This window comes from Meles meles, chromosome 17 (assembly GCF_922984935.1).
Source record: "Meles meles chromosome 17, mMelMel3.1 paternal haplotype, whole genome shotgun sequence".
Lineage (NCBI taxonomy): Eukaryota > Metazoa > Chordata > Mammalia > Carnivora > Mustelidae > Meles > Meles meles.
This window is the reverse complement of record NC_060082.1, coordinates 5,120,978-5,148,936: the sequence shown is the minus strand read 5'-3', so window position 1 is coordinate 5,148,936 and position 27,959 is coordinate 5,120,978. Positions and strand designations below refer to the sequence as shown.

Genomic DNA, 27,959 nt, shown 5'->3' with positions numbered 1-27,959 from the left:
GGAAGCTTACTTGCGACGGGCTTTTTGTTGGAGGAACGGCTTCTTACTCACCCAGGATTACAGTCTAGAAGGACATGGCTCAGCGCTACCTGTGGATCTTGGTCCTTTGCCTGCAAACCTGTGAGTTCTGACCCTTGTCAATGCTCTTCTAGTTTCCTGTTAAGACTTAGAAATTGCCCGTAAGGAAGACACCGAAATGCCCCTCTTCATGTACTTTAACCAGTACACCCTAGGTCTCAAAAAGTGTCCAACGGTCTGGGGAGAGACAGGATCCAAAACTAACCATTTTTCAGCTTTCAAGTCTGTTTCTGAATTTTGTCTGTGCCCAGTCTGCAAACCTTTCTGTGCAGGATAGTCCGCACTTGGGAGGCCCACCCAGAAAGCCCAGCAAAAGAATATATCATCTAAAACCATGAATACCTTAAAATCATTTCTTTTTGGCTTTAGATTTGGGTGTATAGTTTTCGACAGGGATACGCCCTTCCAAATTATATTTCATTACTCTATCAGGTTAGAGTAATGCTTACCTATGTAAGATCTTCATCTCTGTAAGCCCCTTTATTTTCAAAGCACACTCAGAGTTATTACTCTGCTTCTTTTCTTCAGAAACTCTCCAAAGTCAATGAGGAAGAGACTGTTATCTGCATTTTATAAGTAAGTTAGCTCTCAAAAAAGAAATGAACTTGAAATTTTGTTTTTCTTACTTAGAGCTGAACAGTAAACTATAAGGACAAATAGATATTGGTTGTTGTTAGTACAAAGAAAACTGTGTAACTTCAACACAGATCTAGGAGGGGTTTGTCTTTGCAGTTTCTCACTAAATCCAAACAATTATCTTCTCTGTATAAAAATGGACTATTCTTGACGTTTCTTTTTTTTAGATTTTATTTATTTATTGTTGTTGTTTTTTCAAGGTTCTATTTATTCATTTGACAGACACAGAGAGTGCACAAGCAGGGGGAGTAGCAGGCAGAGGGAAATGGAGAAGTAGTCTCCCCACTGAGCACGGAGCCTGATGTGGGGTTTGATCCTAGAGCCCCAAGATCATGACCAGAGCCAAGAGCAGACACTTAACTGATTGAGCCACCCAGGCACCACCATGCTTGGCATTTCTAAATCTACTTATAATCTCTCCTACCCACTCTGAAAAACTCACTAGCCAATTCCTGGAATGTGTTAGGACACAGAGAATCTAGTGGGTTGGGATTTCCTAAAAAGGTAGAATCAATACACTTTTGTCTCTCTGGTTCCCTTAACTATTTAATTAATAGTCACATGTGACTAATTAATTAAATCTCATTAATTCATTAATTGGACTACTTAATTTGATTAATTGATAGTTGACTATTTAATTGACTTGACTATTTAATTAATAGTCACATGTAACTAATTAAGTCACATGACTGTGACTCCTTTAATTTGAGGTTCATGGAGATTGCACCAACTAGGCATGACAACTTTTTGGATCTCGTGCTAACCACCCTGACATGACAGACAAAAAATGCAAGTAGATGGGGAAGAGAGTTGGACAGAAGCTAAGTGAAAATCTAAGGATGTCCCCAGTCTTCCAGAGAAGGGCTGAAGGGTGACATTTGATGCCACTTAATTTGCAAAGCATTCTGCAACTTTTATGCCTATATTCTTATGTGAGCCACACGAAAGCCATTGAAGTAAGCAAAAATAGATGATATTAATCCCATTATACACGGAAAAAGTATAAACTAAGACTCAAGTTAAACAATTCACCTGAAATTTCACAACCTGATATTTGCATGGCTGGAAAGGCATGTGGGTTCCTCTAATCCCAAGGGTAGAGCTCTTTCTGCTCCACCCTTCCTGCCCTCCTCGCATCAGGTTTTCAGTTTCTCGATGCTCTGCGGAGTGGTAGCGCATGCGGATCTAATGCGATTCCTACTAAAATACCAACAGCATTTTTTCCACCAAACTAGAACAAACAATCCTAAAATTTGTATGGAACCACAAAAGACCCCAAATAAACAAAGCAATCTTGAAAAAGAGAAAGAAAACTGGAGACATCCCAATCCCAGACTTCAAGTTATACTACAAAGCTATAGTGACCAAAACAGTATGGTACTGGCACAAAAACAGACACATAGATCAGTGGAACAGAATAGAGCACCCAGGAATACACCTAGGTTATATGGCCAATCAATCTTCAACAAAGGAGGCAAGAATATGCAATGGGAAAAAGACTGTCTCTTCAACAAATGGTGTTGGGGAAACTGGACAGCTCTGTGCAAAACAATGAAACTGGACCATTTTCTTACATCATACACACAAATAAACTCAAAATGGGTCAAAGACCTAAAAGTGAGACATGAAACCATAAAAACCCTAGAAGAGAGCAGAGGCAATAATTTGTCTATAACATTGGCCCTACCAACATTTTTTTAGATGTGTCTCCTGAGACATAGGCAACAAAAAACAAAATAAACTATTGGGGCTACATCAGAATAAAAGGCTTCTGCACAGTGAAGGAAAGAGTCCATAAAACTAAATGGCAACCAACTGAATGGGAGAAGATATTTGCGAGTGACATATCCAATAGAATTCCTTTTAAATCACTGAGATAAGAGAAGTTTGGGTACTCCAGCTCATGACTCTTCCACATTGGAAAAGTTTTCTCAAAGAACCAAGACTCACAGTCATACGCTCCAAATTCTGCTTTCTTATCCTGACTTGTGATTATGATTCTGACTGCCTCTGCAAGGGCCTAGCCACCCACCCTCTAGGGTGGAAGATGGAAGAATCCACCACTTTTGTTCCATGTCCATTCTATATGTTCTTTCTCACACTCTTTTAATTCTTCTTTTTCTCTATGCTTTTCTTGCTTTGGTTTCTTCAACCCTTCACCTGGCTCCTGTTTCCTCTCCCCCAGCAATAATGGTAATAACTAACCATTTATGAGGCAATGATGACATGTTTGGCATTACTCTAAGTAGTCATATTTATTATTTACCTTACTCCTCACAATATCATATAAGATGAGCACTACCAAGACCCCAGTTTAACAGATGAAACATAGAAAACTAGAGGTTGATTAGCTAAAAAGTGGAGGAAATAAGATTTGAATGCCAATGCCTTTAGACTTAACCACTGAACAAAGCTGCCTTTGCCTTTGCTGTCTTTGAGGCTGAAATGGAATAAAAATACTGCCCCTACTATCAATCATGATCACATTTTGAGATTTGTCACTGGATTTACTTATTTATTTATTTGTGGATTTATTTATTTATTCCCATAAAGACAGGATTATTCAGATAAAGAATGGGACTCGTGGGCAGGTCTTTGCCAATAATAGAAGTTTAAGTGGCCCCCAAAGCAGAATATCCAAGGAAAGGAGCATATCCAGATATAGTTCAAGTACCCCATCATATCGATATGATGTGGGTTGACTTGAATTAGCTTCTTCAAAATAAGCAAAGGTCCAATACCAACAAGGTCTTGGTGTCCTGTTGAATGTGTAATACAGTAGAAGCATTCCAGAAGTTGATCAGTAGAAGTCCAAGAGGTGAGTGGGCCCACGTGGATATCTGTCCATGGATAAGTAAGTCCTGACCATCCTCCTGGACGTTAGACACAGGATTTCAGGGCTGGAAGGGTCCTGCTGAGATCCAATTTTCCACTAGTCCAAAGTCTTTGTAAAGAGGGGCCTCTGAGATAAAGATAAAGCCTCTGTTCTAGAAAGAGGCTTGAGAAGACTATTACCACAGATATTGGGAAAGGCCTCAAAAGCAGAAGCCCAATTATAGAAATGGAAAAATGTATTACATATGGGGGAAACTGGATATCAAGACATCAGCTCAAAAATCCAGTTTCCAAATAGAGGGTAGGAAGGAGCATCAGTGTGCTAACATAATACTCATAGGAGGCCGGAGAGACACACCTTGTCAGCTTGGTGCACTGAAGTTTCTCTGGAGGTCAGCATGGCGACTGACCAAGTGGACAGCATGCCTTCAAAGGGGCTTCAAGATTCTGTGGTAGACATAGGCTGTTCAAGTGTTTCCTGAATCAAATCTTTCTTGTCTTGAACCTTTGAGAGGAATGAACCTACAAGTTTGGGATTACTAAGCTCAACCATGTGGAAGCTGGAAAAAAAAGAGGTATGAGCAATCGGTTGGGAGACTGATGTTGGTGGCGCTATGTCCCCATATTTTCTTTGTTATACTCAATTTTTGATTATACAATAGAAGGAAATAGTGATAGAACAGTCGCTGGCCAGGATCCCATCTTGGTTTTGAGAACTTGTGTGTTTCTTTCTGTTTTGAAGAACAGACTCAAGTCAACTCAGATCTCAAAAAAGGTGATAAAAGTTGGGGCGCCTTGGTGGCTGAGTTGGTTAAATAGCCAACTGTTGGTTTCGGCTCAGGATCCTGGGATGGAGCCCCACACTGTGCTCTGCACTCAGTGGAGAACCTGCTTCAGGATTGTCTTTCTACCTCTGCCCCTCTCCTCCAAATAAATAAATAAGTCTTTAGGAAGAAAACAAAGAAAGCAAAAAAATCTAGTAGACAATAGTATACTGTGGTGTGGGGTGGTAGGTTCCTTTTCTTAAAAACTCATGACAAAGGACTTTCCACCCTCATGGAGGACAACACAAAACGGGCTGCTCAACTCTTTGCTTCCTCTTTGCTCTGAACTCCCTTTCACTCAGTATAACGTGCTGTAACCCATTCTCCCCCGAGGCGTGCAGGATGCAATCATCTCCAGCCACCCTTCCGTGCCTGCCGTATTTGGGGAGGTTCTCCCCCCACTTACTGATGTAGGAAGCAGTGGGTGGAAGGAGAGGAGGAATGGTTAGCTAGTGTCCCCAAAGCACAAGAAATGCTTACTTGAAAGATCCTAAGGAAGCTGGGGGAGGGGAGTGGTCAGGTGGCTGTAACTAGCAACGCGGTTCTTCCTCATCTCTGCTCTTGGTAGCAGCTCTCTGCTCTGGACTCCAGTGCTCTGACTCTCCTTTTTCCCCCAGAGTTGACTGGGGTATTATTTTCATCTCTCTAACCATGGGTCTTGTTTTATACAGCACACACGTACAAGTGCCTAGTATATGCCAGGCATCATTCTAAGAAATTTATAAATATTAACGCCTTTAACTCTAATAATACGTCTATGAGGTAAGTGGCACTATTAACTTCACTTTAAAACTGATAAAACTGAGCACAGAGAGGTTGCTAACTTTCCCAAGGTCTCAATCTCATGCAGTCAGGTTCTTCTTCACTAAGTGAAGCCAAACCCACACCCTGAGGTTCCAGCCCTTTCTTGCCTTTGCTTCTCCTCTAGTGCTGACTTTTTTACTCCTCCCTTCCCTGGTCTGGTATATGGAGTCGGGAAATCACAGTCACTGGGAGATGTGGTAAAAGTGGGTCACGTCTTCCTCAACCTCTTCTTCCCCTTCGTCAATATCTTGTTGACTCCCTAGGATGTTCCTTACGGTAGCATTTCCTCAAAATTTACATGCATCAAAATAATAACAAGAGCTACCATGTATATGTACCAGGCATTGTGTTAACTACACAACTTCAAAATTGAATTTTAATAATTATCCGTATTTGAGAGATGAGGAACCTGAGGATCAGAGAATTTTAATAATTTTCTCAAAATAGCACAGCTAGATTCAAATATCCCAGGGTTCAACACATGTGCTCCTCAACCTTCCACTTCCTACCTTGTCCCACGCTCCTCTCTTCACTCTTAGCAGAGCGTCACCTTCTACATGACCGAGGAGACACAGGTCATCAGGCACGACTGTCTTCTATTTCATCCCCTCTACTCCAAAATGTCCGTTGTGTATTAAGCACCTCGAGATGCCCTCAAACATTCCTATGGTGTGGGTATTATTACATCCCATCTTGTAGTAAAGTAAGACAAGGACCTCAGTAAATATCAGGGGTGGAACTTGAGCATAGGCCCACCTGGCTCAAACCTGTGTTGCCTCACCTCAGCAAGCAGCCTTTCTTCTATACCCAGCCCCAACAACACCTAAAAATACTCTATCCTTTTGCTCATCATCTCATTTTCCCTTTCTACCTCAGACAAGGCATGAACATCTTCTGGTGAAAACCTTTGCCTGCCACTGCCTGCCTCCGTCTTTTGTTCCATGACAAGCATTAGTGGTCTGTGTTCCTGCCCTGTTCTGGGTCTGGGGATTGAAAGGTATAGTCCCTGGACTCAAGTCACTCACGGTGTCTGAAAACAGACACATGGGTTCGTGACCACCACATAACATCGCAAGTACCATAAAGGAAAAACAGAGTTCCAGAGATCCCATGAGTAAGAGCACCTAACCTAGAGTAGGGCTGATCAGGGAAATTTCTACATGGTCTTCTTCCCTACCACCTATCCCAACTAACCTCTTCCCTCTCTCTCTCAGGTAAAACTGGTATATAACAGTATTTAAGTTGCAGGTGCACAACACTATTATTTGACATCTGTATACGCTACAAAGTGATCGCCAACCAAAGTCTGGTTACTGTATATCACCATATGGTTGACCTTCACCCATTTTGCCCACCCACCCTCTAACCCTGTCTGGTAACCATCAATCTGTTCTCTGTATTTATGAGTTTGTTTTGTAGTATTTGTTTGTTTGCTTGTATTCCAGATATGAGTGAAATCATACAGTATTTGTCTTTCTCTGACGTATTTCACTCAGCATAATACCTCAAGGCCTATCTGCTGCAAATGACAAGATTTCATTCTTCTATACGGCTGAATAGTATTCCATTATATATACTCTATTATAAATACTCCATTATATATATATTCCAGTGTGTATGTGTGTGTGTGTGTGTGTGTGTGTGTGTGTGTATACCATGTCCACTTATCCATTCATCTATTGATGAACAATTAGATTATTTCCCTATCTTGGCTGTTGTAAATAATGTTGCAATGAACATAGTGATATATATACAATTTTTTGAGCTAGTGTTTTCATATTCTTCAGTTAATTACCCACAATAGCTGGATCATATGGTAGTTCTAGTCTTAATTTTTTGAGGATTCTCCATACTGTTTTCAATAGTGACTGCGCCAATTTACATTCCCACCAGCGGTGGAAGAGGGTTCCCTTTTCTTCACTTCTTCTTCAACAAATGTTATTGTCTTTCCGATAATAGTTGTTCTAACAGGTATAAAATGATATCTTATTGTGGTTTTGATTTACTTTTTCCTGCTGATTAGTGATATTGAACATCTTCTCATGTGTTTATGGCCATCTATATGTCTTCTCTGGAAAATCAGATCTTCTGACCATTTTTTAGTCAGGTCATTTATTTTTTCATTGTTGAATTGTATGAGTTCCTTTGTATATACCGGAGACTAACTCCTTATCAGATATGTGATTTGTAAATTCTTCTCCTGTTCAGTGTGTTCCCTTTTTGTTTTGTGATGGTTTCTTTTGCTGTGCAGAAGCTTTTTAATTTGATGTTGTCCCACTTATTTATTTTTCCTTTTGTTTCCTTTATCTTTAGTGTTGATCTACAAATACATCACTCAGATTAATGTCATGGAACTTGCCACCTATATTTTCTTCCAGGAGTTTTATGGTTTCAGGTCTTACATTCAAGTCATCAATCCGTTTTGAGTTCATCTTTGTTTACAGTATGAAAAAACAGGCTAGTTTCATTCTCTGGCATGGGGCTTTCCAGTTTTTCTAGCACCATTTTTTGAAGAGACTGTCCTTTCCCCATTAGATGTCCTTGGTTTCTCTGTCATAAATTAATTGTCCATAGATATGCAGGCAATCTCTTCTGTTTTAAGACAAAAATCAAATAAATTAGTTTTACCAGCTTCTCTAGCTACCATTCTATTTCATCCCCTTTCTTTCACTGTCAGGAGTTTCCACTTACTTAGCACTTATTATATCCTCAATCTTCTAGACTCTGGCCTCCACTGAAATCCTCTTACTTGCACCATATTCTCAAGGCCCATCAATAACCACCTAATGGACAAACCTAGGGTCCATTTTCAGTCTTTATTCCACTTGACCACTGGGAATCACTAAACATCTGAGACAACCTCCTTCTCGAGACTTTCTCATCTTGGGTCCCATGATATTGTCCACTACTGGCGCCTCTCTTGTCACTTGTTCTGTTTAGTTCCTTTTGATAGTGCCTCCCTGAGACTGTTCACAAAGCAGCCTTGGACTTTAGCCTTAATCTTCCTGAATAACTCCCCTCTCCCCCCATCACCTCCTCTCTGCGGAGGATTCATCATCTACTTGGATTTCAGTTCAAAGGCGAGTGACAGTTCTCAAAAATGAGAGTAGCCTAAAGAAGAAGAAGAAGAACTCTTGCCCATGTGAAGAAGTTTGGGGTCGGCAGTTCCATTGATTGAATAGTTGACAAGGCAGTGAGGTATACATACTTTTTTCAGTGTTTCGGTTCCACCATTTTCAGTATTGACTTCCACTTCTTGATCCAAAATGTGTGTCTGAAATCCAGCTGTCGTAGCATTTCAGCCTGAAAGAAGCAAGAAAGAAATGAAGAAAGCAAAGTACCCTCTTCTTAAAGACACAGTAGTCATATGCAACACTATTGCTTTCATCCCATTGACCTGAATCTAGTCATATAACCAAAGTTAGCTAGCAAAGAGCTGGACAATGTAGTCTTTTTCCTGGGTGACCATATGCCTTGCTAAAAATTAGGCATCCTCTTACCAAGAATAAAGGAGAGAACAAACATTGGAAAATAACTGACAGATTTTGCTACAACCCAGAAGCAATATTTTCAGACCATTCTCTTTCCTTATCTTCCATCCTTCCAACTACTTATCAGGATGGCTCAACATCATCCTAAATTCAGTATTTCTTTTTTTACACTGGAGAGGGAGAGGAGAGAGAAAATCTTATGCAGGCTCTGTGCCCAGCACAGATCCTGACGTGGGGCTCAATCTCACAACCCTGAGATCATGACCTGAGCCCAAATCACAAGTTGGACTCCTAGCCAGCTGAGCCACCCAGGTGATCCTCAAATTCAATATTTCTAACACTAAACCTATTTTCTCCTTTGGACTTTTTTCCAGCATAATCTTAGCCAGTTTTCCAGTATCTATCAGTTTTCACTGACACAAAGTAGATGCTCAAAATATATTGTTGAACAACTGCATTCTATCAGGTTCTTCCTTATTCCCTCTCTTTCTTTACACTGTGTCTCAAATTCAGCACTTCCATTCCATTCATCTTATCATCCTCTGGTTCATGCCCAGATGCCTATAGAACCTTCCAAAATGGTCTCTCAAGCCAAGTTTCTCTTTCTTTTTATTCTTCTTACACACCATTACTATATTACTATGACCCTAAAATATCATTTTAATCTTCACCCTCAAGAACTTCAACAGCTCCCCTCTGCCTGTGATGTAGATCTCAAACTCAAGGCTGTCTCAGACCTACACCAGATTTGTATCTCCACCTTATCTCTTTCTACTCCGTTATGCAAATCTGTATTTATTCAACCCACATCGCATGTTCTCCTGCTTCTAAATTTTTATTCAGGACCTGAGGACCTGAGACACTCATCCTTTCCCTTTCTCTTCAGTAAAATTCTATTCACTCCTTCAAAGTCCTCCTCAAATTCTACTTCCTCTAAGAAGTTTTCCCTAACCTCTACAGCTCAAAGTGATCTCTCCTTTCTTTGTATTTGTACTATAACTACTGTCTCTACCATTACTTGAATTTACCATTTACTACTTCATTTTTCAAAGGAGAGTTATGTGTATGTGTGTGTATCTTATTTCCTAAGCAATTATGAAATTCCTAAAAAATGGCAGAGAACTGGTTTAGTCATAGACTTGCCTAGTACATTATGTGTTAAGTCCTCAAGACTTAACACAATTTTTGTGCCTCAAGTCCACATTTTTGTGCTACAAGTTCTCTCTGAAGATGGGTTTTCCTTAGGTCCCTTCCAATGTTAATATAATGTTTACATTTATATTATATAACTGGATTTGATGGATTATATTACTCTTGTGTTATATATTATTATATATAATTAACATAATACACAAATATAAAACATATAAACTAAATATAATATATATTGTGTTGTTAGTATATTATATATACCCCGCACCTACATTTTATTACAGCACTTACATTATATTACAGCACCTAGAAAAATAAATATTGAAGTAGCTCAATATGGAGATTCTCTTTTAAAACCTAAAGTCTTAAGCCTAAAGTCCATCAAGTGGAGTGGTACCTAAAACTATCTCTCTGGGCTTTATTTGAATTAGCCCTTAAAAATAGCCCTTTATACATTCTTCAGTATGGTCATGCTACTCCCCCGCACCCTGGGCCATCATACGGGTGGCCTAGGAAGCCTGAAGAGGCATGTACCAGTTATGAGGATGATGATGAAGCAAATGATGAGGATGAGAATCATTGTCATTCTCAACTCCAGAAACAACTGACATGCATGGTGCCTTAATGGCTACAAGACATTCCACTCCTATTGTATGATTTGCTGGTCACTACTTAGGTAGAACAAACTTTATGGTTATCATTTCCATTCTATGGATGGAGCAGCTGAGACTCAGAAAGGTTTTGCAGATTTATGAAGGTAGCCCAGCTTCTAATCAGAAGCGCTCTCACCCCCACCTCCAGGCTCCTTGTCTTCCCAGCCACCTGACTCAGCCCACAGTCAGAGGATCTGGAGGTGACCAAGTCTGCATCTCGTGCATGGGTTAGCCCTAGGCCTTTCCTCAGCAAACCCAGGATTCTCACCAACAATGCAAGCAGCAAGAGGGGCGGCAGGACTTTCCCCCGTCTGACCTACCTGCCAGTGCTCCTGTCTCCTCGCCCTTTGATGCACCGCATCACTCCCTGAAAGACTTGCTGCGGGAGATAAGTCAAAACAACAAGACATACTCTGCCTTGTGGCCACCCAACTGCCATGAACCCTAAGATGTTCTGTTTTCACAACTCGCCTACACACTTCCTGGGGCTTGAGGAGAGAACCCACATCCTCTTCACACATTTAACTTTTATCTACAGAACAGAATGGCAGTTAGGTACCAGGGTCTGATTTTTAAATTTCCGCAAGACACGGGCTACCTGGCACCAGGATCAGCTGTGATATTTGCAGAAACCATTGCAACATGAAAATGGGGGGGGGGCGGTTCTTGTCCAAACAATAGAAAGTCTTTCAAGTTGGCACAGCAGCCTTAAAGCAACCTCAGAGTCCTTCCAAGCTCCAGGATCCGTGCACCTGCCCAGATGGCATGCCCATGTCTGAGAGGGACTCAGGCTGGCACACACCAAGGTCCCTCTACCACACCCCGTAGCTCAATGGAACAGTTTATCTGGAGAGAATTAATGTTCAAGAAGCTGGATTTTTGTAAACTATGACTCTTGCCCTGAAGGCAGCCATAGTCTCTCATTTGGTTCCCCAGTGATTTGTTTCTTTTGCTTTTACCATTTAGCACTCATCAGATTGTGTTATTTTTCACTTGCATACACATTTACCTTATTCTCCAGGGTGTGAGCTCCTCAGCACCGCAGTCACATCCTATTCTTCCCTGAGTCCCTAGCATAGCATCTGGCACATAGTTGGCACCTAATAAATGTTTGTAGATACAGGTCCTTAGTATCCCCCTCCCCCAGGACCCCGCTACGTCTTCTTCTGTACTTAACCCACCCCAACTAAGTCATCATGCATGACCTGGGATGGTCCTCCTAAGGCAAAATCTTGGTTGGTCTGAAAGGAAAGAGATTTTTATTTGCAATCTCTAGTCTCATTCAGGAGCTACTGGGCTGGAGGGCAAGGGTGGCCATTTTATAATTATATTGCCTTTCATTTTACAAACTAGGTATCAAGTCAGTTTATCTTCATAAGGTGAAAGAGGAGAAGAGAGAAAAAATAAACTTCTCATTTCCCCCCACATTAGATTTTAAAGGCGTTCATCCTTCAGCTTTTACTAGAAAGTAACAGGTCAAGTCTCCTTGCTATTGTCTCTCAAAGCACCATAATACTTACACAGTTGACCTTGAACGATGCAGGGGTTGAGGTACTGACCCCTCATGCACTTGAAGATCCATGTATAACTTTTGGCTCCGCCAAAACTTCACTTACAGCCTACTCTTGACCAGAAGCCTTACTGATAATAGTCAGTTAACACATATTCTGTATGTTTTATTGTGTTACATACCTTATTTTTACAATAAAGTAAACTAGAGAAAAGAAAATGTTATTAAGAAAATTATAAAGAAGAGAAAACACGTTGACAGTATTGCATTGTATTTATGGGAAAATTTCATGTATAAGTGGACGCATGCGGTTCAAGTCTGTGTTGTTCAAGAGTCAACTATATATATTGTACCTGTACATCTGTGATGGTCTGATCACTATTGATCTCTTCCTTTAGCTGTGAAGTTCTAGAGAGCGGGAAATTTGTATCAATTTTCACTCACCTCTATATCCCACAGCTCCTTGCATTGCACTTAAAAGAGTAGATGTTCAGCAAATATTTGTATTAGAAATTTGATTAATAATTACCTGCTGTACTATCTGGGACAAAGCTGACCTTGAAAAAAATTCATGCATTCATTCATAAATGTATGAATGAATAAATGAATTTTGCTTACATCAGAAGCTGTTCCAAGGGATTCTAGGCAACACATAAGTGAATTCCATTTATTAATTCATTCCACAAATATTTATTAAGCACACACTACATGTCATGAACTAGTCTAGAGGCTACAGATAGAGTAGGGAACAAAAAAGATCTCCCCAAAACACCAACTTGGGAAATATTTACTCGAGAACCTCCGGAGCACTATAGGCCTGTATCTTCCGGAAATAGAGGTATAAATGTAGCTTTCTTTTTGCAAAGACCACAGCAACCAGGCTCTTGTCCCAGCTCTTCCGTCGCTTGGCAATATGGTCTTGGGAAAGAAAGACACTTAATTCTCAAACCTTCTGGAGGTGTATGGTCTTTGTCCCTCCAATCTCATAGACCCTTCGGTCTATAAGTCCAGATAAAGGTTTTTAATGAAATAGACCCCTTGAAATTCACTGGAAATTTCGTTTTTCAATGAGAATCCCTTAGAAAATTTAGCCATCATAACATATTATATGTAGAGTAGAATACCAAAAACAAAAAACGAAACGAAATGAAACAAAACAAAACCCAAAAAACAAACAAACAGAAAAACCCCACAAAAATAAAAAAGAAAAACAAAAAACCCCTCCAGAGGTTGGATGAGCTGCATCTGGGCAGCTCTCTTCAGGGAGACTCAATGAGCCTGGGAGACAGGAGACTCTGAAAAGTGCAACAGTGAAATGGCAATGGTTTTCTATTTATGTCCCCAGGTCTGGAAGCAGACGGAAGTGACACGGATGTCGTCACGTTGATTGGGATACTGGGGGAGTTGGTCACTTTCCCCTTAAATATCGAAGAATCCCAGCAAGTTGTCAACATCGTTTGGAACTCTGAGACATCTGTTGCTTTCATAATGCCAGGAGATGCAGGAGCAGCACCCAAAGTTACTGTGACCCACCAAAATTATAATGACCGAATAAATGTCTCCTGTCAGAACTACAACCTGGAGATCAGTAATCTGAGGATGGAAGATTCCGGCATCTACAAAGCGGACATAAATACAAAGACCGTTGAAGGGATGGTCAGCACCACCACCAGGCGCTTCAACCTTCAGGTCTTCCGTAAGTAGCGCCAGGATAAAGGGGTTGCTTTCTTTTGCAAATTTGCTATCTGTAGAAAGCCTTTATTTCTTTATTGACGTCCCTAATTCTTTCTGTACCTGTAAATCCATACGTAAATACGTCGAAACTAATGAAGAGCTTGTGATTTTGCTTCTTTTTAGCTATCAGCAGGTTGTTCCATGCGTCTGGTTTTTCTTTTCTATAAAATGTGAATAATCAATCATGTGATTCACTTCCCTTGGTCACTGAGAGGATCAAGTGAGATAGTGTATGGAAAGCACTTCTTAAAAAAAAACAACACTTTTTATTTTAAGATAAGTGTAGATGCATAGAGAGGTGTAAAGAGCCAGGCAGGGAGGGGCGCCTGGGTGGCTCAGTCGGTTTTAAGCATCTGCCTTGGGCTCAGGTCAGGATCCTGGAGTCCCGGGATGGAGCCCCATGTCGGGCTCCTTGCTTAGTGGGGAATCTGATTCTCCCTCTCTCTCTCCCCCTCACCCTGCTCATGCTCTTTCTGTCTCTCTCTCTCATACATAAATAAGATCTTTAAAATAAAAGAAGAGACTTTTGATATGCAAAAAAATAAAAAAAAATAAAAGAAGAGGTTCTGTGTGTACGTTCTCCAGTCCCCCCAGTGGTGGTATCTTGCGTAACTCTAGGACGATATCAAAGCCAGGAAGCCGGCACAGGCATCCCTAGGAAGCTGATTCAGACGTCAGCAGTTGTACGGGCTCTCCTCTATGTGTAAGTATAGTGTAGCTTGCAGTTTACTCACCTGCGGGCCCTCGTGTGTCATGACTCCGATCAAGGTCCTGAACCGCACCCCTGCAGCAAGAGTCCCTCAGCCGTTCAGAGCCACCGGCTCCCTCCCAGCTCCTGGAAGACCTTACTCCGTTCTTCACACCCATCATTACGTCATTTCACATGTCACATACAGGGACACATGCGGTGTGCATATGCCTTTGAGACTGGCTCTTCTCACGCAGCGTAATTTGAGAGTCATCCTGATTCTTACAAGTATCAGTAGTTTTTATCTTTTTATGGCTGGATGGTATTCCATGGTGTAGACGGACCAGTCTGTTTAACCATTCACCGATGAAGGGACATTTTAGTTAGTTCCAGCAAATAAAGCTGCTGTGCACATTCATGTACAAAGTTTCTGCATGAAATGACTTTTTGCTTCTCCAGGATAAATGCCCCAGGAGGAAAACACAAGGTAAATTCATGTTTTCTTTTATTTGTTTAAAAAATTTTATTGTGATAAAAATATATGTAACACAACATTAACACTTTAACCATTTTTTAAAAGATTTATTTCTTTATTTTAGAGAGAGAGAGTTCATGCGAGCAGAGGGGAGGGGCAGAAAGAGAGGAAGAGAGAGAGAAGCAGACAACCCGCTGAGCGTAGAGCTCCAACTTGGGGCTCGATCCTAGGACTCCAGCATCATGACCCAAGCTGAAATTAAGAGTGGGATGCTTCACTGACTGAGCCACCCAGATGCCCCCATTTTCATCTCTTTATATGTTCAGTTTTACCCACTCAATCTCTGGGAGGTGTTCTACCATTTGCAGGTAGAGCAGACCACCGGGAAGTCTCAGAGAAAGCCAGATTGCCTACCTAACACAATCTGTACCTGTGGGGGAGTTAGTGGGGAAGATAATGAGACAGGAACTGGCACTTATTGAACTCTGTGTGTCTGCCATTTTACCACCTAATTTTAAAAATATATGGAGATCACATACATTTAGGCAACACACGCACACAGTCAAGGACAAAACACAGTGCATTGCAACTCTCCCTTCTCAGAGGCAGTCCCTGTTGCTAGCTTGTTTTGTCTTTCCCATAGATAATTAATATGTCTCGACAGATGATAGGCAGATGGACGGAGACGGGTATTAGAGTGCTCTTTAAACACAATAGCTCATTTAGTCCTCACAACAAACCATCCTAGCAGGAGAAAATTCTATCAGTGTTTAAGGGATGGAGCTAAACCTCAGTGAGGCTGCGTGCGTCCCCTTTCTGGAGAGCAGCAGAGCCTGGTCAGACCCGGGTCTCCGGTGGTTTCCCCACTCTCAGCCACAGCCCTGACCTTCTCTGTCCAGCAGCCTGATGCTGGTGATATCTCTGTTCCTGCTGAGCAGAATGAGACAGGACCCTATCTTTACCACTGTCCCCCACCTTGACACTCAGCAAAAAATTCTCTAATAATAAGTAAATATCAAGCAGAGACTTGAATATTCCTGTAAGTCCAGTTTCTAAAGAAAAGCACACACACGCGTGCGCGCGCACACACACACACACACACACACACAAACTTGGGCTGAGTTTTCGCTATAGACGTCTGTATTGATCACTGTTGTAGCACATCAAGGTCACGCCAAACTTCTTTGGGAGTTTTTTCACAAGTCACCACTAATTCTGGTCTGGAGTAGATCCCTCTTAAGAGACTCACAGGACCAGGGTTTCTGGTGCAGTTGGAATGAAAAACATTTATAGATTCTTCCTACCATAGTTCTACTTCCTTGCAGGCACAGACAACTTTAAAAATACTACATGAACCAGAAAGCCACATGCCCCCTCCTTCTAAATTCTCCCCACGTGGCTAGGATAGAGGGAATAAAGCCCAGCACAGCAGCCTGGCCAAGAATTAACTAAATTTACCAACTCGGAACGTGGGCACTTTCTTATCTGCTGGTAAAGGGAAGAACTTCCCTTTCCTTCTGCCGGCCCCAGATAGCTCTTACTTCAACCTAAATATAACTGCTCTTTCGTAATCCCTTACCAGCCTACCACTTGGACAGTTAACAGTTTGATTGCTTTCGTAAAAACATCTTTTAAAATGAACTTTTGAAGGGATTTTAACTTTTTACTGTGGCACTTTAGAACAACACAAAACAACTCCATGAAAACACACCAGAAAACACAGCCAAAACATTCTTTGTAGAGACTTTCATGCAGCGGTGCACTGGTTCTTGACAGCATGTATGACCCAAGGGGCGCGCGGCACATGATTTCATAAATGGTAGTAAATATACACAGTCTTTATTGTGGATCCCATAGAGCTAGCCGTATGCACAGAACGTTTTCATTGAGTTTTGCTGAACGTTTATCCTTCCCAGCCTTCAGGCGTTGATGAAGAAGCCAACGGGCATACTGGCTGATAGCTTTGTGAAGTGGGCGAATAAGGAAAAAGTAACCCAACAAAACACATATTTCAGACCTTCGCTTGCACATCAATGCAAGAGACTTCTTTGCTGAATCAGATAACGGTTTTCAAACACTGGCAGAATATTTCCTAGTTTCTTTGGCACTGTTCACAATGTAATGGCTGCAGACAAGAGGCACATTGAAGCTTAATTGACTTTAACCATCGTTCCTCCGTTGTTTTCTTCAGTCTAGAGTGACAGTCTGTAGACCAGTCAACCCAGCCTAAGTCTGAGCATTTGCCAATTTCTTTTATTTGAGGGGAGGGTAAAGGGGGACAGAGGGAGAAGGAGGGAATCCCAAGCAAGCTCCATGCCCACGCGAGGCTCGATCTCACGACCCTGAGATCAGGAACTGAGCCGAAATCAAGAGTCAGAGGTTTCACTGACAGAACCGCCCACACATTCCCTGATTTGTCCATTTCTGTGGTGTAAAGACTCCCACTGTGTTTTAAAGCTTGCAGAACTGGGAAGACTTTGTACATCATTGCAAAAGACAGATCTGATAGATGTAAATAACTTTTAGAGCGTAGGTAACAGCAAATCGGCCAAAAAAAAAAAAAAATAGAAAGCGGTGAATTTTGAGTACGTATTAGCTTTTTTAAAACGTGATTTATTTTATTGTAAGTTGTTATCATTTCATTTTTCATGATGGCTGCACTTAACAACCCTCTTGAAAGAATTTCCGAGAACCCAACAGCTGGCCCTCCTGAGAGAGGCTGGCTCCCGTTCACCGCGGACGCCTGTGTCTCCCTGTCCTAGGCCGGCTTGGGAAGCCGCAAATCACGCAGAGTTTGATGACGTCTGCGGACAGCACCTGCAATGTCACCTTGACGTGCTCCGTGGACAAAGGAGAAGAGAATGTCACGTACAGCTGGAGTCCTCTGGAGGAGAAGGGGAATGTAATTCGAATCTCCCGGACGCCCGACAGCCAGGAGCTGACTTACACATGCACAGCCCAGAACCCCATCAGCAACAGCTCGGACTCCATCTCTGCCCAGCAGCTCTGTGCAGGTGACCGGCTCTGTCCAGCTCCCCTGCAGTCTCCAGCGGCCTAAACTGGGCCTTGTTTCCCCGGGGGGTGTCCCTCCCTGAGGCCAGGCCTGGTCCCCAGGGGCATCTCCTCCCAGGAGGGCCTGGAAAAGAGGCCAGAGCTGTCTGAGATAGGCTGGGTGTTTGCGGTATTCTGAGGCAGCCCCCGCTTGGCTCTCTGACTGTTTCTAATGCTGACTTTGAATACCAGAAAGTCCAGTTTCCCTTGGAGCTGCAGCACTCCCCCGGCGGGCACCCCTTTTGACAGTGTCCCTGAGTGTGGCCAAGTCTCACTTGTCTCTTCTGTTTCCAGACACTGCAACAGGCCTCCGTTCTCGCCACACCAGGCTGCTGAGCGGGCTGGCCGGGCTCTTTCTGTCTATACTCATCGTGCCTTCGGTGCTGTTGCTCCTTTTGCGCAAACGAGGAGAAGGTAGGATTTCTCCAGAAGGTAAAATGTGGAAATACACCTTCCTTCTTCCCGGGACTGGAGTCATCTATCCAAGGAGGGGTAGAGAGGTCCCTCGTTCCGGGGAATCTGCCTTCCTCCAATCAGCACTCCCTCACCCTCTCCGGAGTGCTGACCCCCGGATGCCAGTGTTCTGAGTGGGCTCCGGATGCCAGGGCTCTGAGTGGGCTCTGGGTGCCAGGGCTCTGAGTGGGCTCCGGACGCCAGGGCTCTGAGTGGGCTCCGGGTGCCAGGGCTCTGAGTGGGCTCCAGACGCCAGGGCTCTGAGTGGGCTCCGGAATCCGCTCCTGCTGTCATCGTTGTCTGGTGTGCCCAGAACTGGGTGTGGGTTCACTACTGCCACGGAGGAGAGCTGCTTCACTGTGTGTCTTTCCTTCTCTGGCTCGGTGCTCTCACCTGTAAAATGAGATTCGAACTATAGGGTATCCTGAGTCACTTCCAATTCCACCATATTTTGACTTTCGAGAGCCCCTGAAGGACATGTACTAACTTTTCGTTCCACGGACGTCACTAGATCCCTCTGGATCCCTCTGGATCCTTCTGTAATTGTGCTATTTGCAATGCAGAAAACCTAATCTTGGGCGCCCCCGAGGGTCATTATGCCCTCCTATTCTTCCTACCCCCATGATCTCCCCAAATCTTCTTTTCCCCCCAATCACAGTAACAAGCCTGGGTGTAGGGAGCTCCACCTCTGTTTCCATGTTCCTGACTCTCCTTTGGTCTGATTCCTCAGGTTCCTTCTTGCAGCCCTTCAGTAAGAACTCTGGTAAGTTCTCAGCCACAAGTTTCCACGGATGACAACTGGGAGCGATGAGTTCACGGCAGATGGGTTCAGACTCAGCTTCTGTTTTGTAGGCGGTCTGGGCCGAAGGTCCCAGCCTGACCGTGTATCAGCTGTGAGTGATCTGTCACCACAAGCCTCGGTTTTGTCACTGGTAAAACAGACAGACATACTTATTAATGGGATTAAATGGAATTACCCACATTAAGTACTTGGCCTGGAGCCTGGTGCGTGGTAAGAACTCAGTACATAACAGCACGGTGCTTACAACTGACCGTCCACGCTTGGCACAGAAGGAGGCTTTCCAGGGCAGGGAATTTAACTTAAATGGGAGTGATGGGGAGAAGTCCCGTGACCTGACTCAGGCCATAGGTATCTTCAGGGTTCCTCCAAGAGACATCTGTCTCCAATCCCTCACAGTCTCTTGGGAAGGAAGAAGGGCAACTTTTTTCATCTACCAGTGAGATGACAGAGAGCACCCGGGCTGACTCTCTTGGCAAGTCGGAGGTAGGGTCTGGGACAGGAGTTACCTCTGTGTGCCACTCAGCTCGCTGCTATTTGTGGATATGTTGGGGCCCTGAAACAGCTCTTTTTGACTTCGCCCTAAAATGTTGCATGTTAGGAGCAGGAAGAGGGGCACACTGGGACGGATGCCTTTACCAGTCCAGGAATTTTTTTTTTATTAAGATTTTATCTATTTAGGGGCGCCTGGGTGGCTCAGTGGGTTAAGCCACTGCCTTCGGCTCAGGTCATGATCCCGGGGTCCTGGGATCGAGTCCCGCATCGGGCTCTCTGCTCCGCAGGGAGCCTGCTTCTCCCCCTCCCCTCTCTGCCTGCCTCTCTGCCTACTTCTGATCTGTCTGTCAACTAAATAAATAAAATCTTTAAAAAAAAAAAAGATTTTATCTATTTATTTGACAGAGAGAAAGAGATAGCAGAGAGGGAATATAAGCAGGGGGAGTGGGAGAGGGAGAAGCAAACTTCCTGCTGAGCAGGGAGCCCGATGCAGGACTGGATCCCAGGACACCTGGGATCATGACCTGAGTCGAAGGCAGATGCTTAACTGACTGAGCCACCCAGCTGCCTCAGCCCAGGAATTCTTTTTTTTTTTTAATTAACATATAATGTAGTATTTGCCCCAGGGGTACAGGTTTGTGAATCATCAGGCTTACACATTTCACAGCACTCACCACAGCACATACCCTCCCAATGTCCGTCACCCCGCCACCCTATCTCAACCCCCCACCCCCAGCAAGCCTCAGTTTGTTTCCTGAGATTAAGAATCTCTTATGGTTTGTCTCCCTCCCTGGTCCTGTCTTGTTTCATTTTTTCCTTCCCTATCCCCAAACGCTCCCTGCTCTGCTCTCAAATTCCTCATATCAGAGAGATCATATAATTGTCTTTCTCTGATTGACTTATTTTGCTTAGCCTAATACCCTCTAGTTCCTTCCACGTTGTTGCAAATGGCAAGATTTCGGGGTTTTTGAGGGCTGCATAATATTCCACTGTGTGTGTGTGTGTGTGTGTGTGTGTGTGTGTGCGCGCGCGCGCGTGGATATGTATACGTGTGCGTGTAAATATATATACCACGTCTTCTTTATCCATTCATCTGTTGATGGCCATCTAGGTTCTTTCCATAGTTTAGCTATTGTCAGCCCAGGAATTCCTAAGAGTAGGGACTTGTCTCTGTGGTCTTTGCCTCCCATGGAGCCTGGTGCACAGAGGAAGCCTCTCGTCAGTGTTTTACCGTGTGGCTCAATCAAGCAGACAACGAATGTCTGTAGGGTATCTTCTCTGTGCTTCTCCCTGGAGATAGTAACAGGAAGGCATGGGGCAAAGGAGTCCGACACAATGTGTAACTAGACAGAATCAACCTCATGGAAACACCAAGACCCTCGCACGAGAAGACAATGAGCCCAGGCGAGGCAGTCAATGCCATGTACCAGCTCCATGAGAGACCCTGCGGGGAGGGGCTGCCTCTGACTGGCCACCCGGGCCAGGAGAACCTCATCAGCCTCATGTGCTTTCTGGAGTAGAGGCCTGGGTGAGCCAGGCCTGAGCCGGTGCCTCCCACACCACGTGAAATCCCGACAAGAGGGAGAGGCCGTCCCAGAACCCGAGCGTCTGTCTCAAGGCGATGTTAGCCCTCTGACCTTTTAGGGCTTCATTTCTTTACCTTAAAAAGAGAACCTCAGGGGCGCCTGGGTGGCTCAGTCGGTTAAGCCTCTGCCTTCAGCTCAGGTCCTGGGATCAAGTCCCTCATCGGGCTCTCTGCTCAGCAGGGAGCCTGCTTCCCCTTCTCTCTCTGCCTGCCTCTGCCTTGTGATCTCTTGTGATCTCTCTCTCTGTGTCAAGTAAGTAAATAAATTCTTTAAAAAAAAAGAAAGAAAGAAAGAAAACCTCAGAAGAAGTCATCTCTAAAACCCATCTGCCTCTCACACGCTGTGTATCTATGTTTCTTTGTGACGCAGATGCCGCCTCGAAGAAAACAATATACACCTACGTCATGGTGACCAGAGCTGCCCCCCCAGCAGACGGCAGAATCTACGATGAAATCCCCCCGCCCAAGGTGAGCTGATGCCACTCACGGGTCCTCACACCACCCCTAGGAGAAGGGAGTCGAGGGCAGCTGGCCAGGGATCTAGAGGGTCCAACCAAGCATCGTCATGTCAGGGAAATGATGCCATGAGTCCCCTGTGGGGACAGGAACATGACCAGTCGTCACCGCACGGCAACCTCCAGGGGTGGAGTCTGTCAGCTTCCACACGGGGGTCTGGCTCTGGGTGACGTGAGAGGCCTGACCGGGAGTGGGGTGCCCTCCACGAGGGACAAACAGCAAGGGGGCTGTTTAGGTGTGAGGCGAGGGCTGCTCGGTGGCCACCAACATGGGAACAGGAGGCTAAGGGGCCTTTAAGAGCACAGAACTGAGAGAGATTCCCCTCCTTTCTTAAGATTTAGTTTATTTGAGAGAAAGCACCCCCAGGGTGGAGAGGCAGAGGGAGAAGTTCCCCACTGAGCAGGGAACCCCATGTAGGACTCGATCCCAGGACCCTGAGATCATGACCTGAGCCGAAGGCGTACGCTTAACGATGGAGCCCCCCAGGAGCCCCAAGAGAGGTCCCCTTGAACTTCCCGGTCTGGCAGCGACACCCCCTCCCCCCACCTGCCCTTCACCTGCCTGCCCCCCCTCACCTCCACCCTGAGCCACTTTCCTCCGTGCTCCCAGGCCCTGGCCTGCTCCCCGAAGTCGACAGGAGTGGAAGGCAAAGGAGGTCTGCCTGGTCCAGCTAGCACTGAGCTTGTACTGATGGGCAACTAGGGGTCCAGAGCCAAAATCTTCAGTGGGCCAGACCCAGTGTGAACCACGCAAACCCCTCCTCTTGGCTCCTGAGGGTTTTACCCAACTGCTACCCACTCCTCCCGCCCCACACCCTGCCCTGACCCTCTCGAGGCTGGATGGAGCCAGAGCGGAGGCCGGGAGAGGAGGCGACTCAGTGAGAGTGGGAGCAGGGGGAGCAGCAGGCCAGGCAGAGGCGGGAAGGGGGCCTCACGAGGTTTTGCCTGGGCCCCTCACTGAGGGGACGATGGGTGTTTTACAGGAGCTCCCTGCCAAAGAGGACCCAGGGAACAGGGTTTACGCCACATTGCAGATGGATAAGGTAAATCCTTTTGATTTTTTATCCCAGCCTGTCTGTTCCAGTCATTCTGCTGTGCTCGGTCCATCCGAGCAGGGGCCAGCTGGTTCGCTTGGTGCTGCTCTCTGTCCCTCTCAGGACTAACTGCTGAGGGCCTTGGCCCACAGTGTTCCACCCCCGCGCAGAACCCAGCTCCGGGTCCGTGGCCATCCAAAAGCTGGCTCACTTGGGGTGTGGAGTCTGCCTCTTAATGCAGGAGCCCCCGGGCCTCTGAACTGCAGGATTCCAACTCTAGCCTCTTAAGCAGCTGGGGCCATGCGGGCTCACAGAATAAAATTAGACAACAGGTGCCCCCCTCTGGACAGACACAGGCCCACGCCAGGTGCCCAGCCCGGGGAAGCAGAACACGGGCTGAATTTCAGTTGCCACTTCCTCCGCCAGCTGAGCCGCACAGTGTTCAACCTGCACCACAATTTGAGATGGAGCAGAGACATGCACAGTGCCCTGTGCCTCGGTGTCCTGCTCTGGACTATGCATAGAGGGCAGGTGAGACTTTCCGTTTGGGGCATCGCCCACTGTCTGTGAGGATCCTCATTTCTGCTGCAGTCAGAAGGATGGCTTTGGGGTCTCGTGGCGAATCGAATGTTTTGTCAGTGTTCCTGTGTAATAGCTGAGCAAAATCATCGTGAAAGATAAATAGGAACCCGGGGGTCTGGGGGAAGGGAAAGTCGAGAGAGAACACATGGAGAGCGGGAGGGGACATTAGGAAATGGGTCGCCGATGGGCGGGGAATGAGAATTAAGAGCTGGTTCGGTAGAGGGCATCTGTGAGCTGCAGAAGCAGGAGGCTGCGAGAGAGCTCGTGCTCCGGTGGTTGGGCTGTGGGGCTAAGCCAATGTCCTGGAGCACAAGACAGAAGGGCCTTCGCTCCCTCAGTGCTCAGCAGAGGGAAGGAGGGAGAAGGAGACAGAGGGACAACGGGGGGACAAAGGACAGGCGAAGGGGAAGGAAGAAGGGAGGGGCAGGGCCGCATGTGTGAGCCCAGATCTGAACGACGGGGAGGGACACAGGGGGAGACATTGGCAAGGACTCGACTGGAGGGATTCACCAGGGCGGCCCAGGTTGCGGCATCTCAAAGCACATCCTTTAGACAAGGTCTATAGCAACTACTGATTGGTCACTAGATGATTTGAGAAGAATTTTTTTCCCGTCCTGTCGAGTCCACTTTACTTGGGAGTGGGGTGTGGGGAGGGCTCTAGGTCTGTCCGCATAAGTAGAGCCCAGGATACAGGTGCAGGCAGCTCCCAGTATGTGGGGTGCACTTGTGGGGACTCAGAAGGAGCTGGGGCTCAGCTAGGAGCAAGGAAGGGGGGTAGATTGACCTGGTGTTGCCCAAGCCTGTCATCAAATCAATGCAAATACCCCCATTCCTTCCTGCTGCCTTTTCCCTGGACTCCACCGCTGATTACCCAAGTGCTCGCAAGTGGGTGACCGGAGCATCTCCCCGGGCCGTCTGTCTGTCCTGGTACCGCCCGGGGCCGGGCTTCCCATGCAGCATCTCAATTAACCTGCCGCTCCAACTCCCTCTTGTGCACAGATGGGGAAAACCAGCACGCAGGACGGCAAACCTCCTGGGATTTCAGCCTATGAAGATGTGATCTAGGCTCCCGGGCAGCCTTCTCCCTGAGGACACTGAGCTTCAGTCGCCATCGATAGCCCAGTCGATGCCCCGGACCCAGACCTTCTCTGCGCATGTCTTACCTGGAGACTACAAGCCATCACACCCCGATATGTGACTTTTTGTGACTGGAGGCGATGACCCTTCCCAGCCACCCCCTATGTAAGGAGGATTGATGCTTCGCATACCTGGGCTAGGTGGTGGCCCACCGCCTGAGATGCTCTCGTCACACTCGGTGTCTGCGAGCAGCCCTGATGCAGAGCTTCCAGATCCTACACAGCCCCAGCACAGATGAGACAAAAGCGCCCTTTCCCTGAGGCGGATGCAGCCCCTCCCAAGCACAGAGCTTGACCAATAGAGTGTGGGCTGCATGTCAGCCTCTCTGTGCCCCTTTGCCCAGGAACCTTTGTGCAGGGGACAGCTGGCTGGACCGGCCCACCCGTGCATGATGGGGTCGCATGGGAAGCCGTCGGTGGGTGGCTCTCAGCTGTGCAGATACACTCTCCAAATGGCGCGTTGGAAAATTCTCTTTCCGTAGGGACTAGACTGGGGCATTTTTCTTCAGACTCTACTTTAGAAGGCTTATAAGATTTTCTTTCAGGCCAAGCGTTCAACTTGACTGGGCCACGCATGGGACGCCCAGATACTTGGTTAAACATGATTCGGGTAGGGGGGGGGAAGGCAGCTATGAGGGCATTTCTGGATGAGATTAACATTCGGATTGGTAGATGGAGTAAAGCAGATTAACCCTCACTCCGGCACGGGTGTCCGTCACCAGATCCATCAAGAGCCTGAAGAGAGGAAGACAGAGTAAGGGAGAATTCACTCTCTCTGCCTGACCATCTCAGAGCTGGGACATCAGCTCCTGCCTTAGGACTTGGACTTGGACTGAAACTTACACCATCAGCTCCCCTGGTTCTCAGGCCTTTGGACTTGGGCTGGAGAACTGTACCATCAGCTGCCCAGCGGTAGACCTTGGGATTCTCAGTCTTCGTAAGCACAAAGCCAGCTCCTTGTGATGTCTGTTTCTGTTGGTTCCATTTCTCTACAAAACCAGCCTGATATCTCTCCCAAGCAGACTCAGCAAGAAGAAGAGACTGTACCCAGTACCCCATTCACCACAAGGGTTTGACCGGCTCCATTTCTGATGCTTTAGGAGCGCTGATTTCTCAGCGTTCCATTTCTCTGCAGAACCAGCCTGATATCTCTCCCAGCCATCGAAACAAGAGCCCTTGAAAGAAGCAAGTCATTCTTCAGAGGGAACTTGGCGATGATGGTGTAGACGAGGAAACTGGCTCCCCCCTACTCCTAAGGCTCAGTCCAGAGAATCGTGGACTTCACGCTCTGGTTAGATGTCCATTCCCCTCCTACCAGCGCTGAGGAGGAATCGCCCGCGGCTAAGCAGAACTTTCAAGTGATCATATGAGGAACGGTTTACCATATGTGTGAGCACCCACGGCCAGCTAAATCCCAAATCCCCATCAACAATCCCAGGCTGGGCAGCAGAAATGAGCTGCATGTAGGCAGAAGGGAGGTGTTAGTCCCAGTGAATGAGTCCATAGCACCATCTAGTCCTGACCACCATTAGCACGGTGTTGGGGGCTGCAAGACCCCCAAAGTATCAGATGAGCATAATGTCTGCTCTGGTCTAGCTGCTCTGTGCAAGGCAAGCACGGGCAGTAGTGTTGAATGCTGAATTACACGTTTTGGGGAGTGGCGGGAGCTAGCAAAATCAGGGAAGGCTTCCTGAAGGAGGTGGGGCTTGGAGGGTTGGAGGTGGGTTGAAACTGGTCTCTGGAGGAAGAGTAGGGTTTGGCCAAGAATGAAGTAGACAGGTGGCATCCCACTGAGGAAAGCCCAAGATGGAAGCGGAGGCTGGATGTGTGTGATGCGTTCTGGGCACTGCCCCAGATGCACTGAGCGCATTCACCGTCCCCTGTCTACGACGGCAGAGCGTCTCTGCTTCACCGTGTGCCCCCACCCCCGGCCCTTTGCACACACATCAATGCTCAGCTCAAGTGTCACCTCCTCTGTGAAGCTCTCCCTGGCATCACGGTCAAATTAATTATGGCTCTTTTGCCCTACCCCCCCGTCCTTATGTCACTGCAACTCATTTCCTTCTGCCTCACAGTATAGACGCTATTTGTGTCCCTCCACACTGTGCCTACTGAAGGGCAAGGTCCGTGACTTCAAAACCATCGAGACTGACCCTGAACAATGAGCGTTTTGTTCCCCTGGGCACCCACCACCAGCCAACGTCGTGCCCTGCGCCAGGCTTGTAAGCAATAAATACTTTGAATAGAATTGAAAATGACCAGCCAGCCCAAACAGAAGGTCTGTGTTTCAAGCACTGATAGACAGAAGCATAACGGAATCCCGTTACGGCAAGCCTCAGTGTCAGAACGCAGACCTCAGTGTAAGGACACTTTGGAGGGAAAAGACTTTCAGAGTTAGACCAGCGGAGACATCACCTGAAGCAATGAACCAGGTGTGAGCGAAAGGCAGTCACCCAGGGAGGAACATAGGGAAGAAACAGACACATCTTAAGGATGGAGAAGCTCCAAAGGGACACTGAACAGGCTGGGTTTCCCCTTCAATGAAAGCATGCCTCCTCACCTTTGTGTGAGCTGAGAGACCACTCCTGAACACGGTCCTTCTCTAGCCCGGCCCTACTCCTCCCTGGTGCGCGCACCCAGTCAGATTGCTAGTTTCCTACAACCCCGGTGGCAAGTGGGGGAGAAGGAATAGAACCAGAAGCAAGTGTTCCTTGGGTCTCGCAGGAGAGCAAACCGGGAAGGGAACCAGTGCCCAGGAATTCTTCATGTGGCCTTTGGGACTTGGGACCACCGAGCTCCCATCTCTCACTTTCTTTCTTCCCTAGTCTTCTGATTTATGAAGCTATAAGCTACTCACCCCATCCCCTAAGGGCTTGGTTCTCAGATTCTCCTTCTGCAAAATGGATGTGATCTTATGTACCACACCAAATGGGCCAGTTTTTACCAAGGTTCTTTGAAATTGCAATCTCGGGGGCAGGGCCCTCTAGTGGCAAGGGCCGGTAAGGCAGCACAAGCCTGGCACTTGCGGGTGCGCACGGGCTTTGCGCAGAGAACAGAGAACAGAGAACGGGAGGATCCGTGCAGCAAATGCCGCTAGAAAAGAAAGTGAAGCTGGTTTAAAATGTGGTGCTTTTAAAAAGCTATAGAACGCTCTAAACTGCACAGCCCACAAGAGAGGAGTTAGTCTGGGCCACTCTGAAAACCGGAGAAAGGAAGGAAGTAGCCTGATTGGTCTGGTGGTTGGTTGGTTTGTTTTTCTTTTTTTTAAGATCTTATTTATTTGAGAGAGAGAGAGAGAGCACAAGCAGGGGGTTGGGGTTGGGGGAGGAATGGCGTGGGAGAAAACAGACTCTCCACTGAGCAGGGAGCCTACATGGGGCTCGATCCCAGGACCCTTATTAGATTATGACCTGAGCTGAAGGCAGGCAC

General features: G+C 46.1%; 1 protein-coding gene across 2 annotated transcripts; it reads left to right on the top strand.

The window, feature by feature from the left end:
• On the top strand, positions 1-27,823 carry CD84 (CD84 molecule). Of its 2 annotated transcripts, none has more exons than XM_045982041.1 (8): positions 1-120; positions 13,329-13,679; positions 17,643-17,894; positions 18,226-18,345; positions 19,115-19,147; positions 21,634-21,731; positions 22,762-22,821; positions 24,394-27,823. In XM_045982041.1, the coding sequence occupies exons 1-8, from the start codon at positions 75-77 to the stop codon at positions 24,457-24,459; spliced, it is 1,026 nt and encodes a 341-aa protein (XP_045837997.1). In that variant the 5' UTR covers positions 1-74; the 3' UTR covers positions 24,460-27,823. The 2 variants fall into 2 exon arrangements, with proteins under 2 accessions (XP_045837997.1, XP_045837998.1); XM_045982042.1 differs by lacking the exon at positions 1-120 and adding an exon at positions 3,861-4,124.
• The last annotated feature ends 136 nt before the right edge of the window (positions 27,824-27,959 follow it).

Excerpts from the sequence above, each read along its gene's own strand:
- CD84 (XM_045982041.1), top strand. The coding sequence starts at position 75 with ATGGCTCAGCGCTACCTGTGGATCTTGGTCCTTTGCCTGCAAACCT. Across the intron at positions 17,895-18,225 it reads TGCCCAGCAGCTCTGTGCAG|ACACTGCAACAGGCCTCCGT; the intron begins GTGACCGGCTCT and ends TTCTGTTTCCAG. Across the intron at positions 21,732-22,761 it reads ATGAAATCCCCCCGCCCAAG|GAGCTCCCTGCCAAAGAGGA; the intron begins GTGAGCTGATGC and ends GGTGTTTTACAG.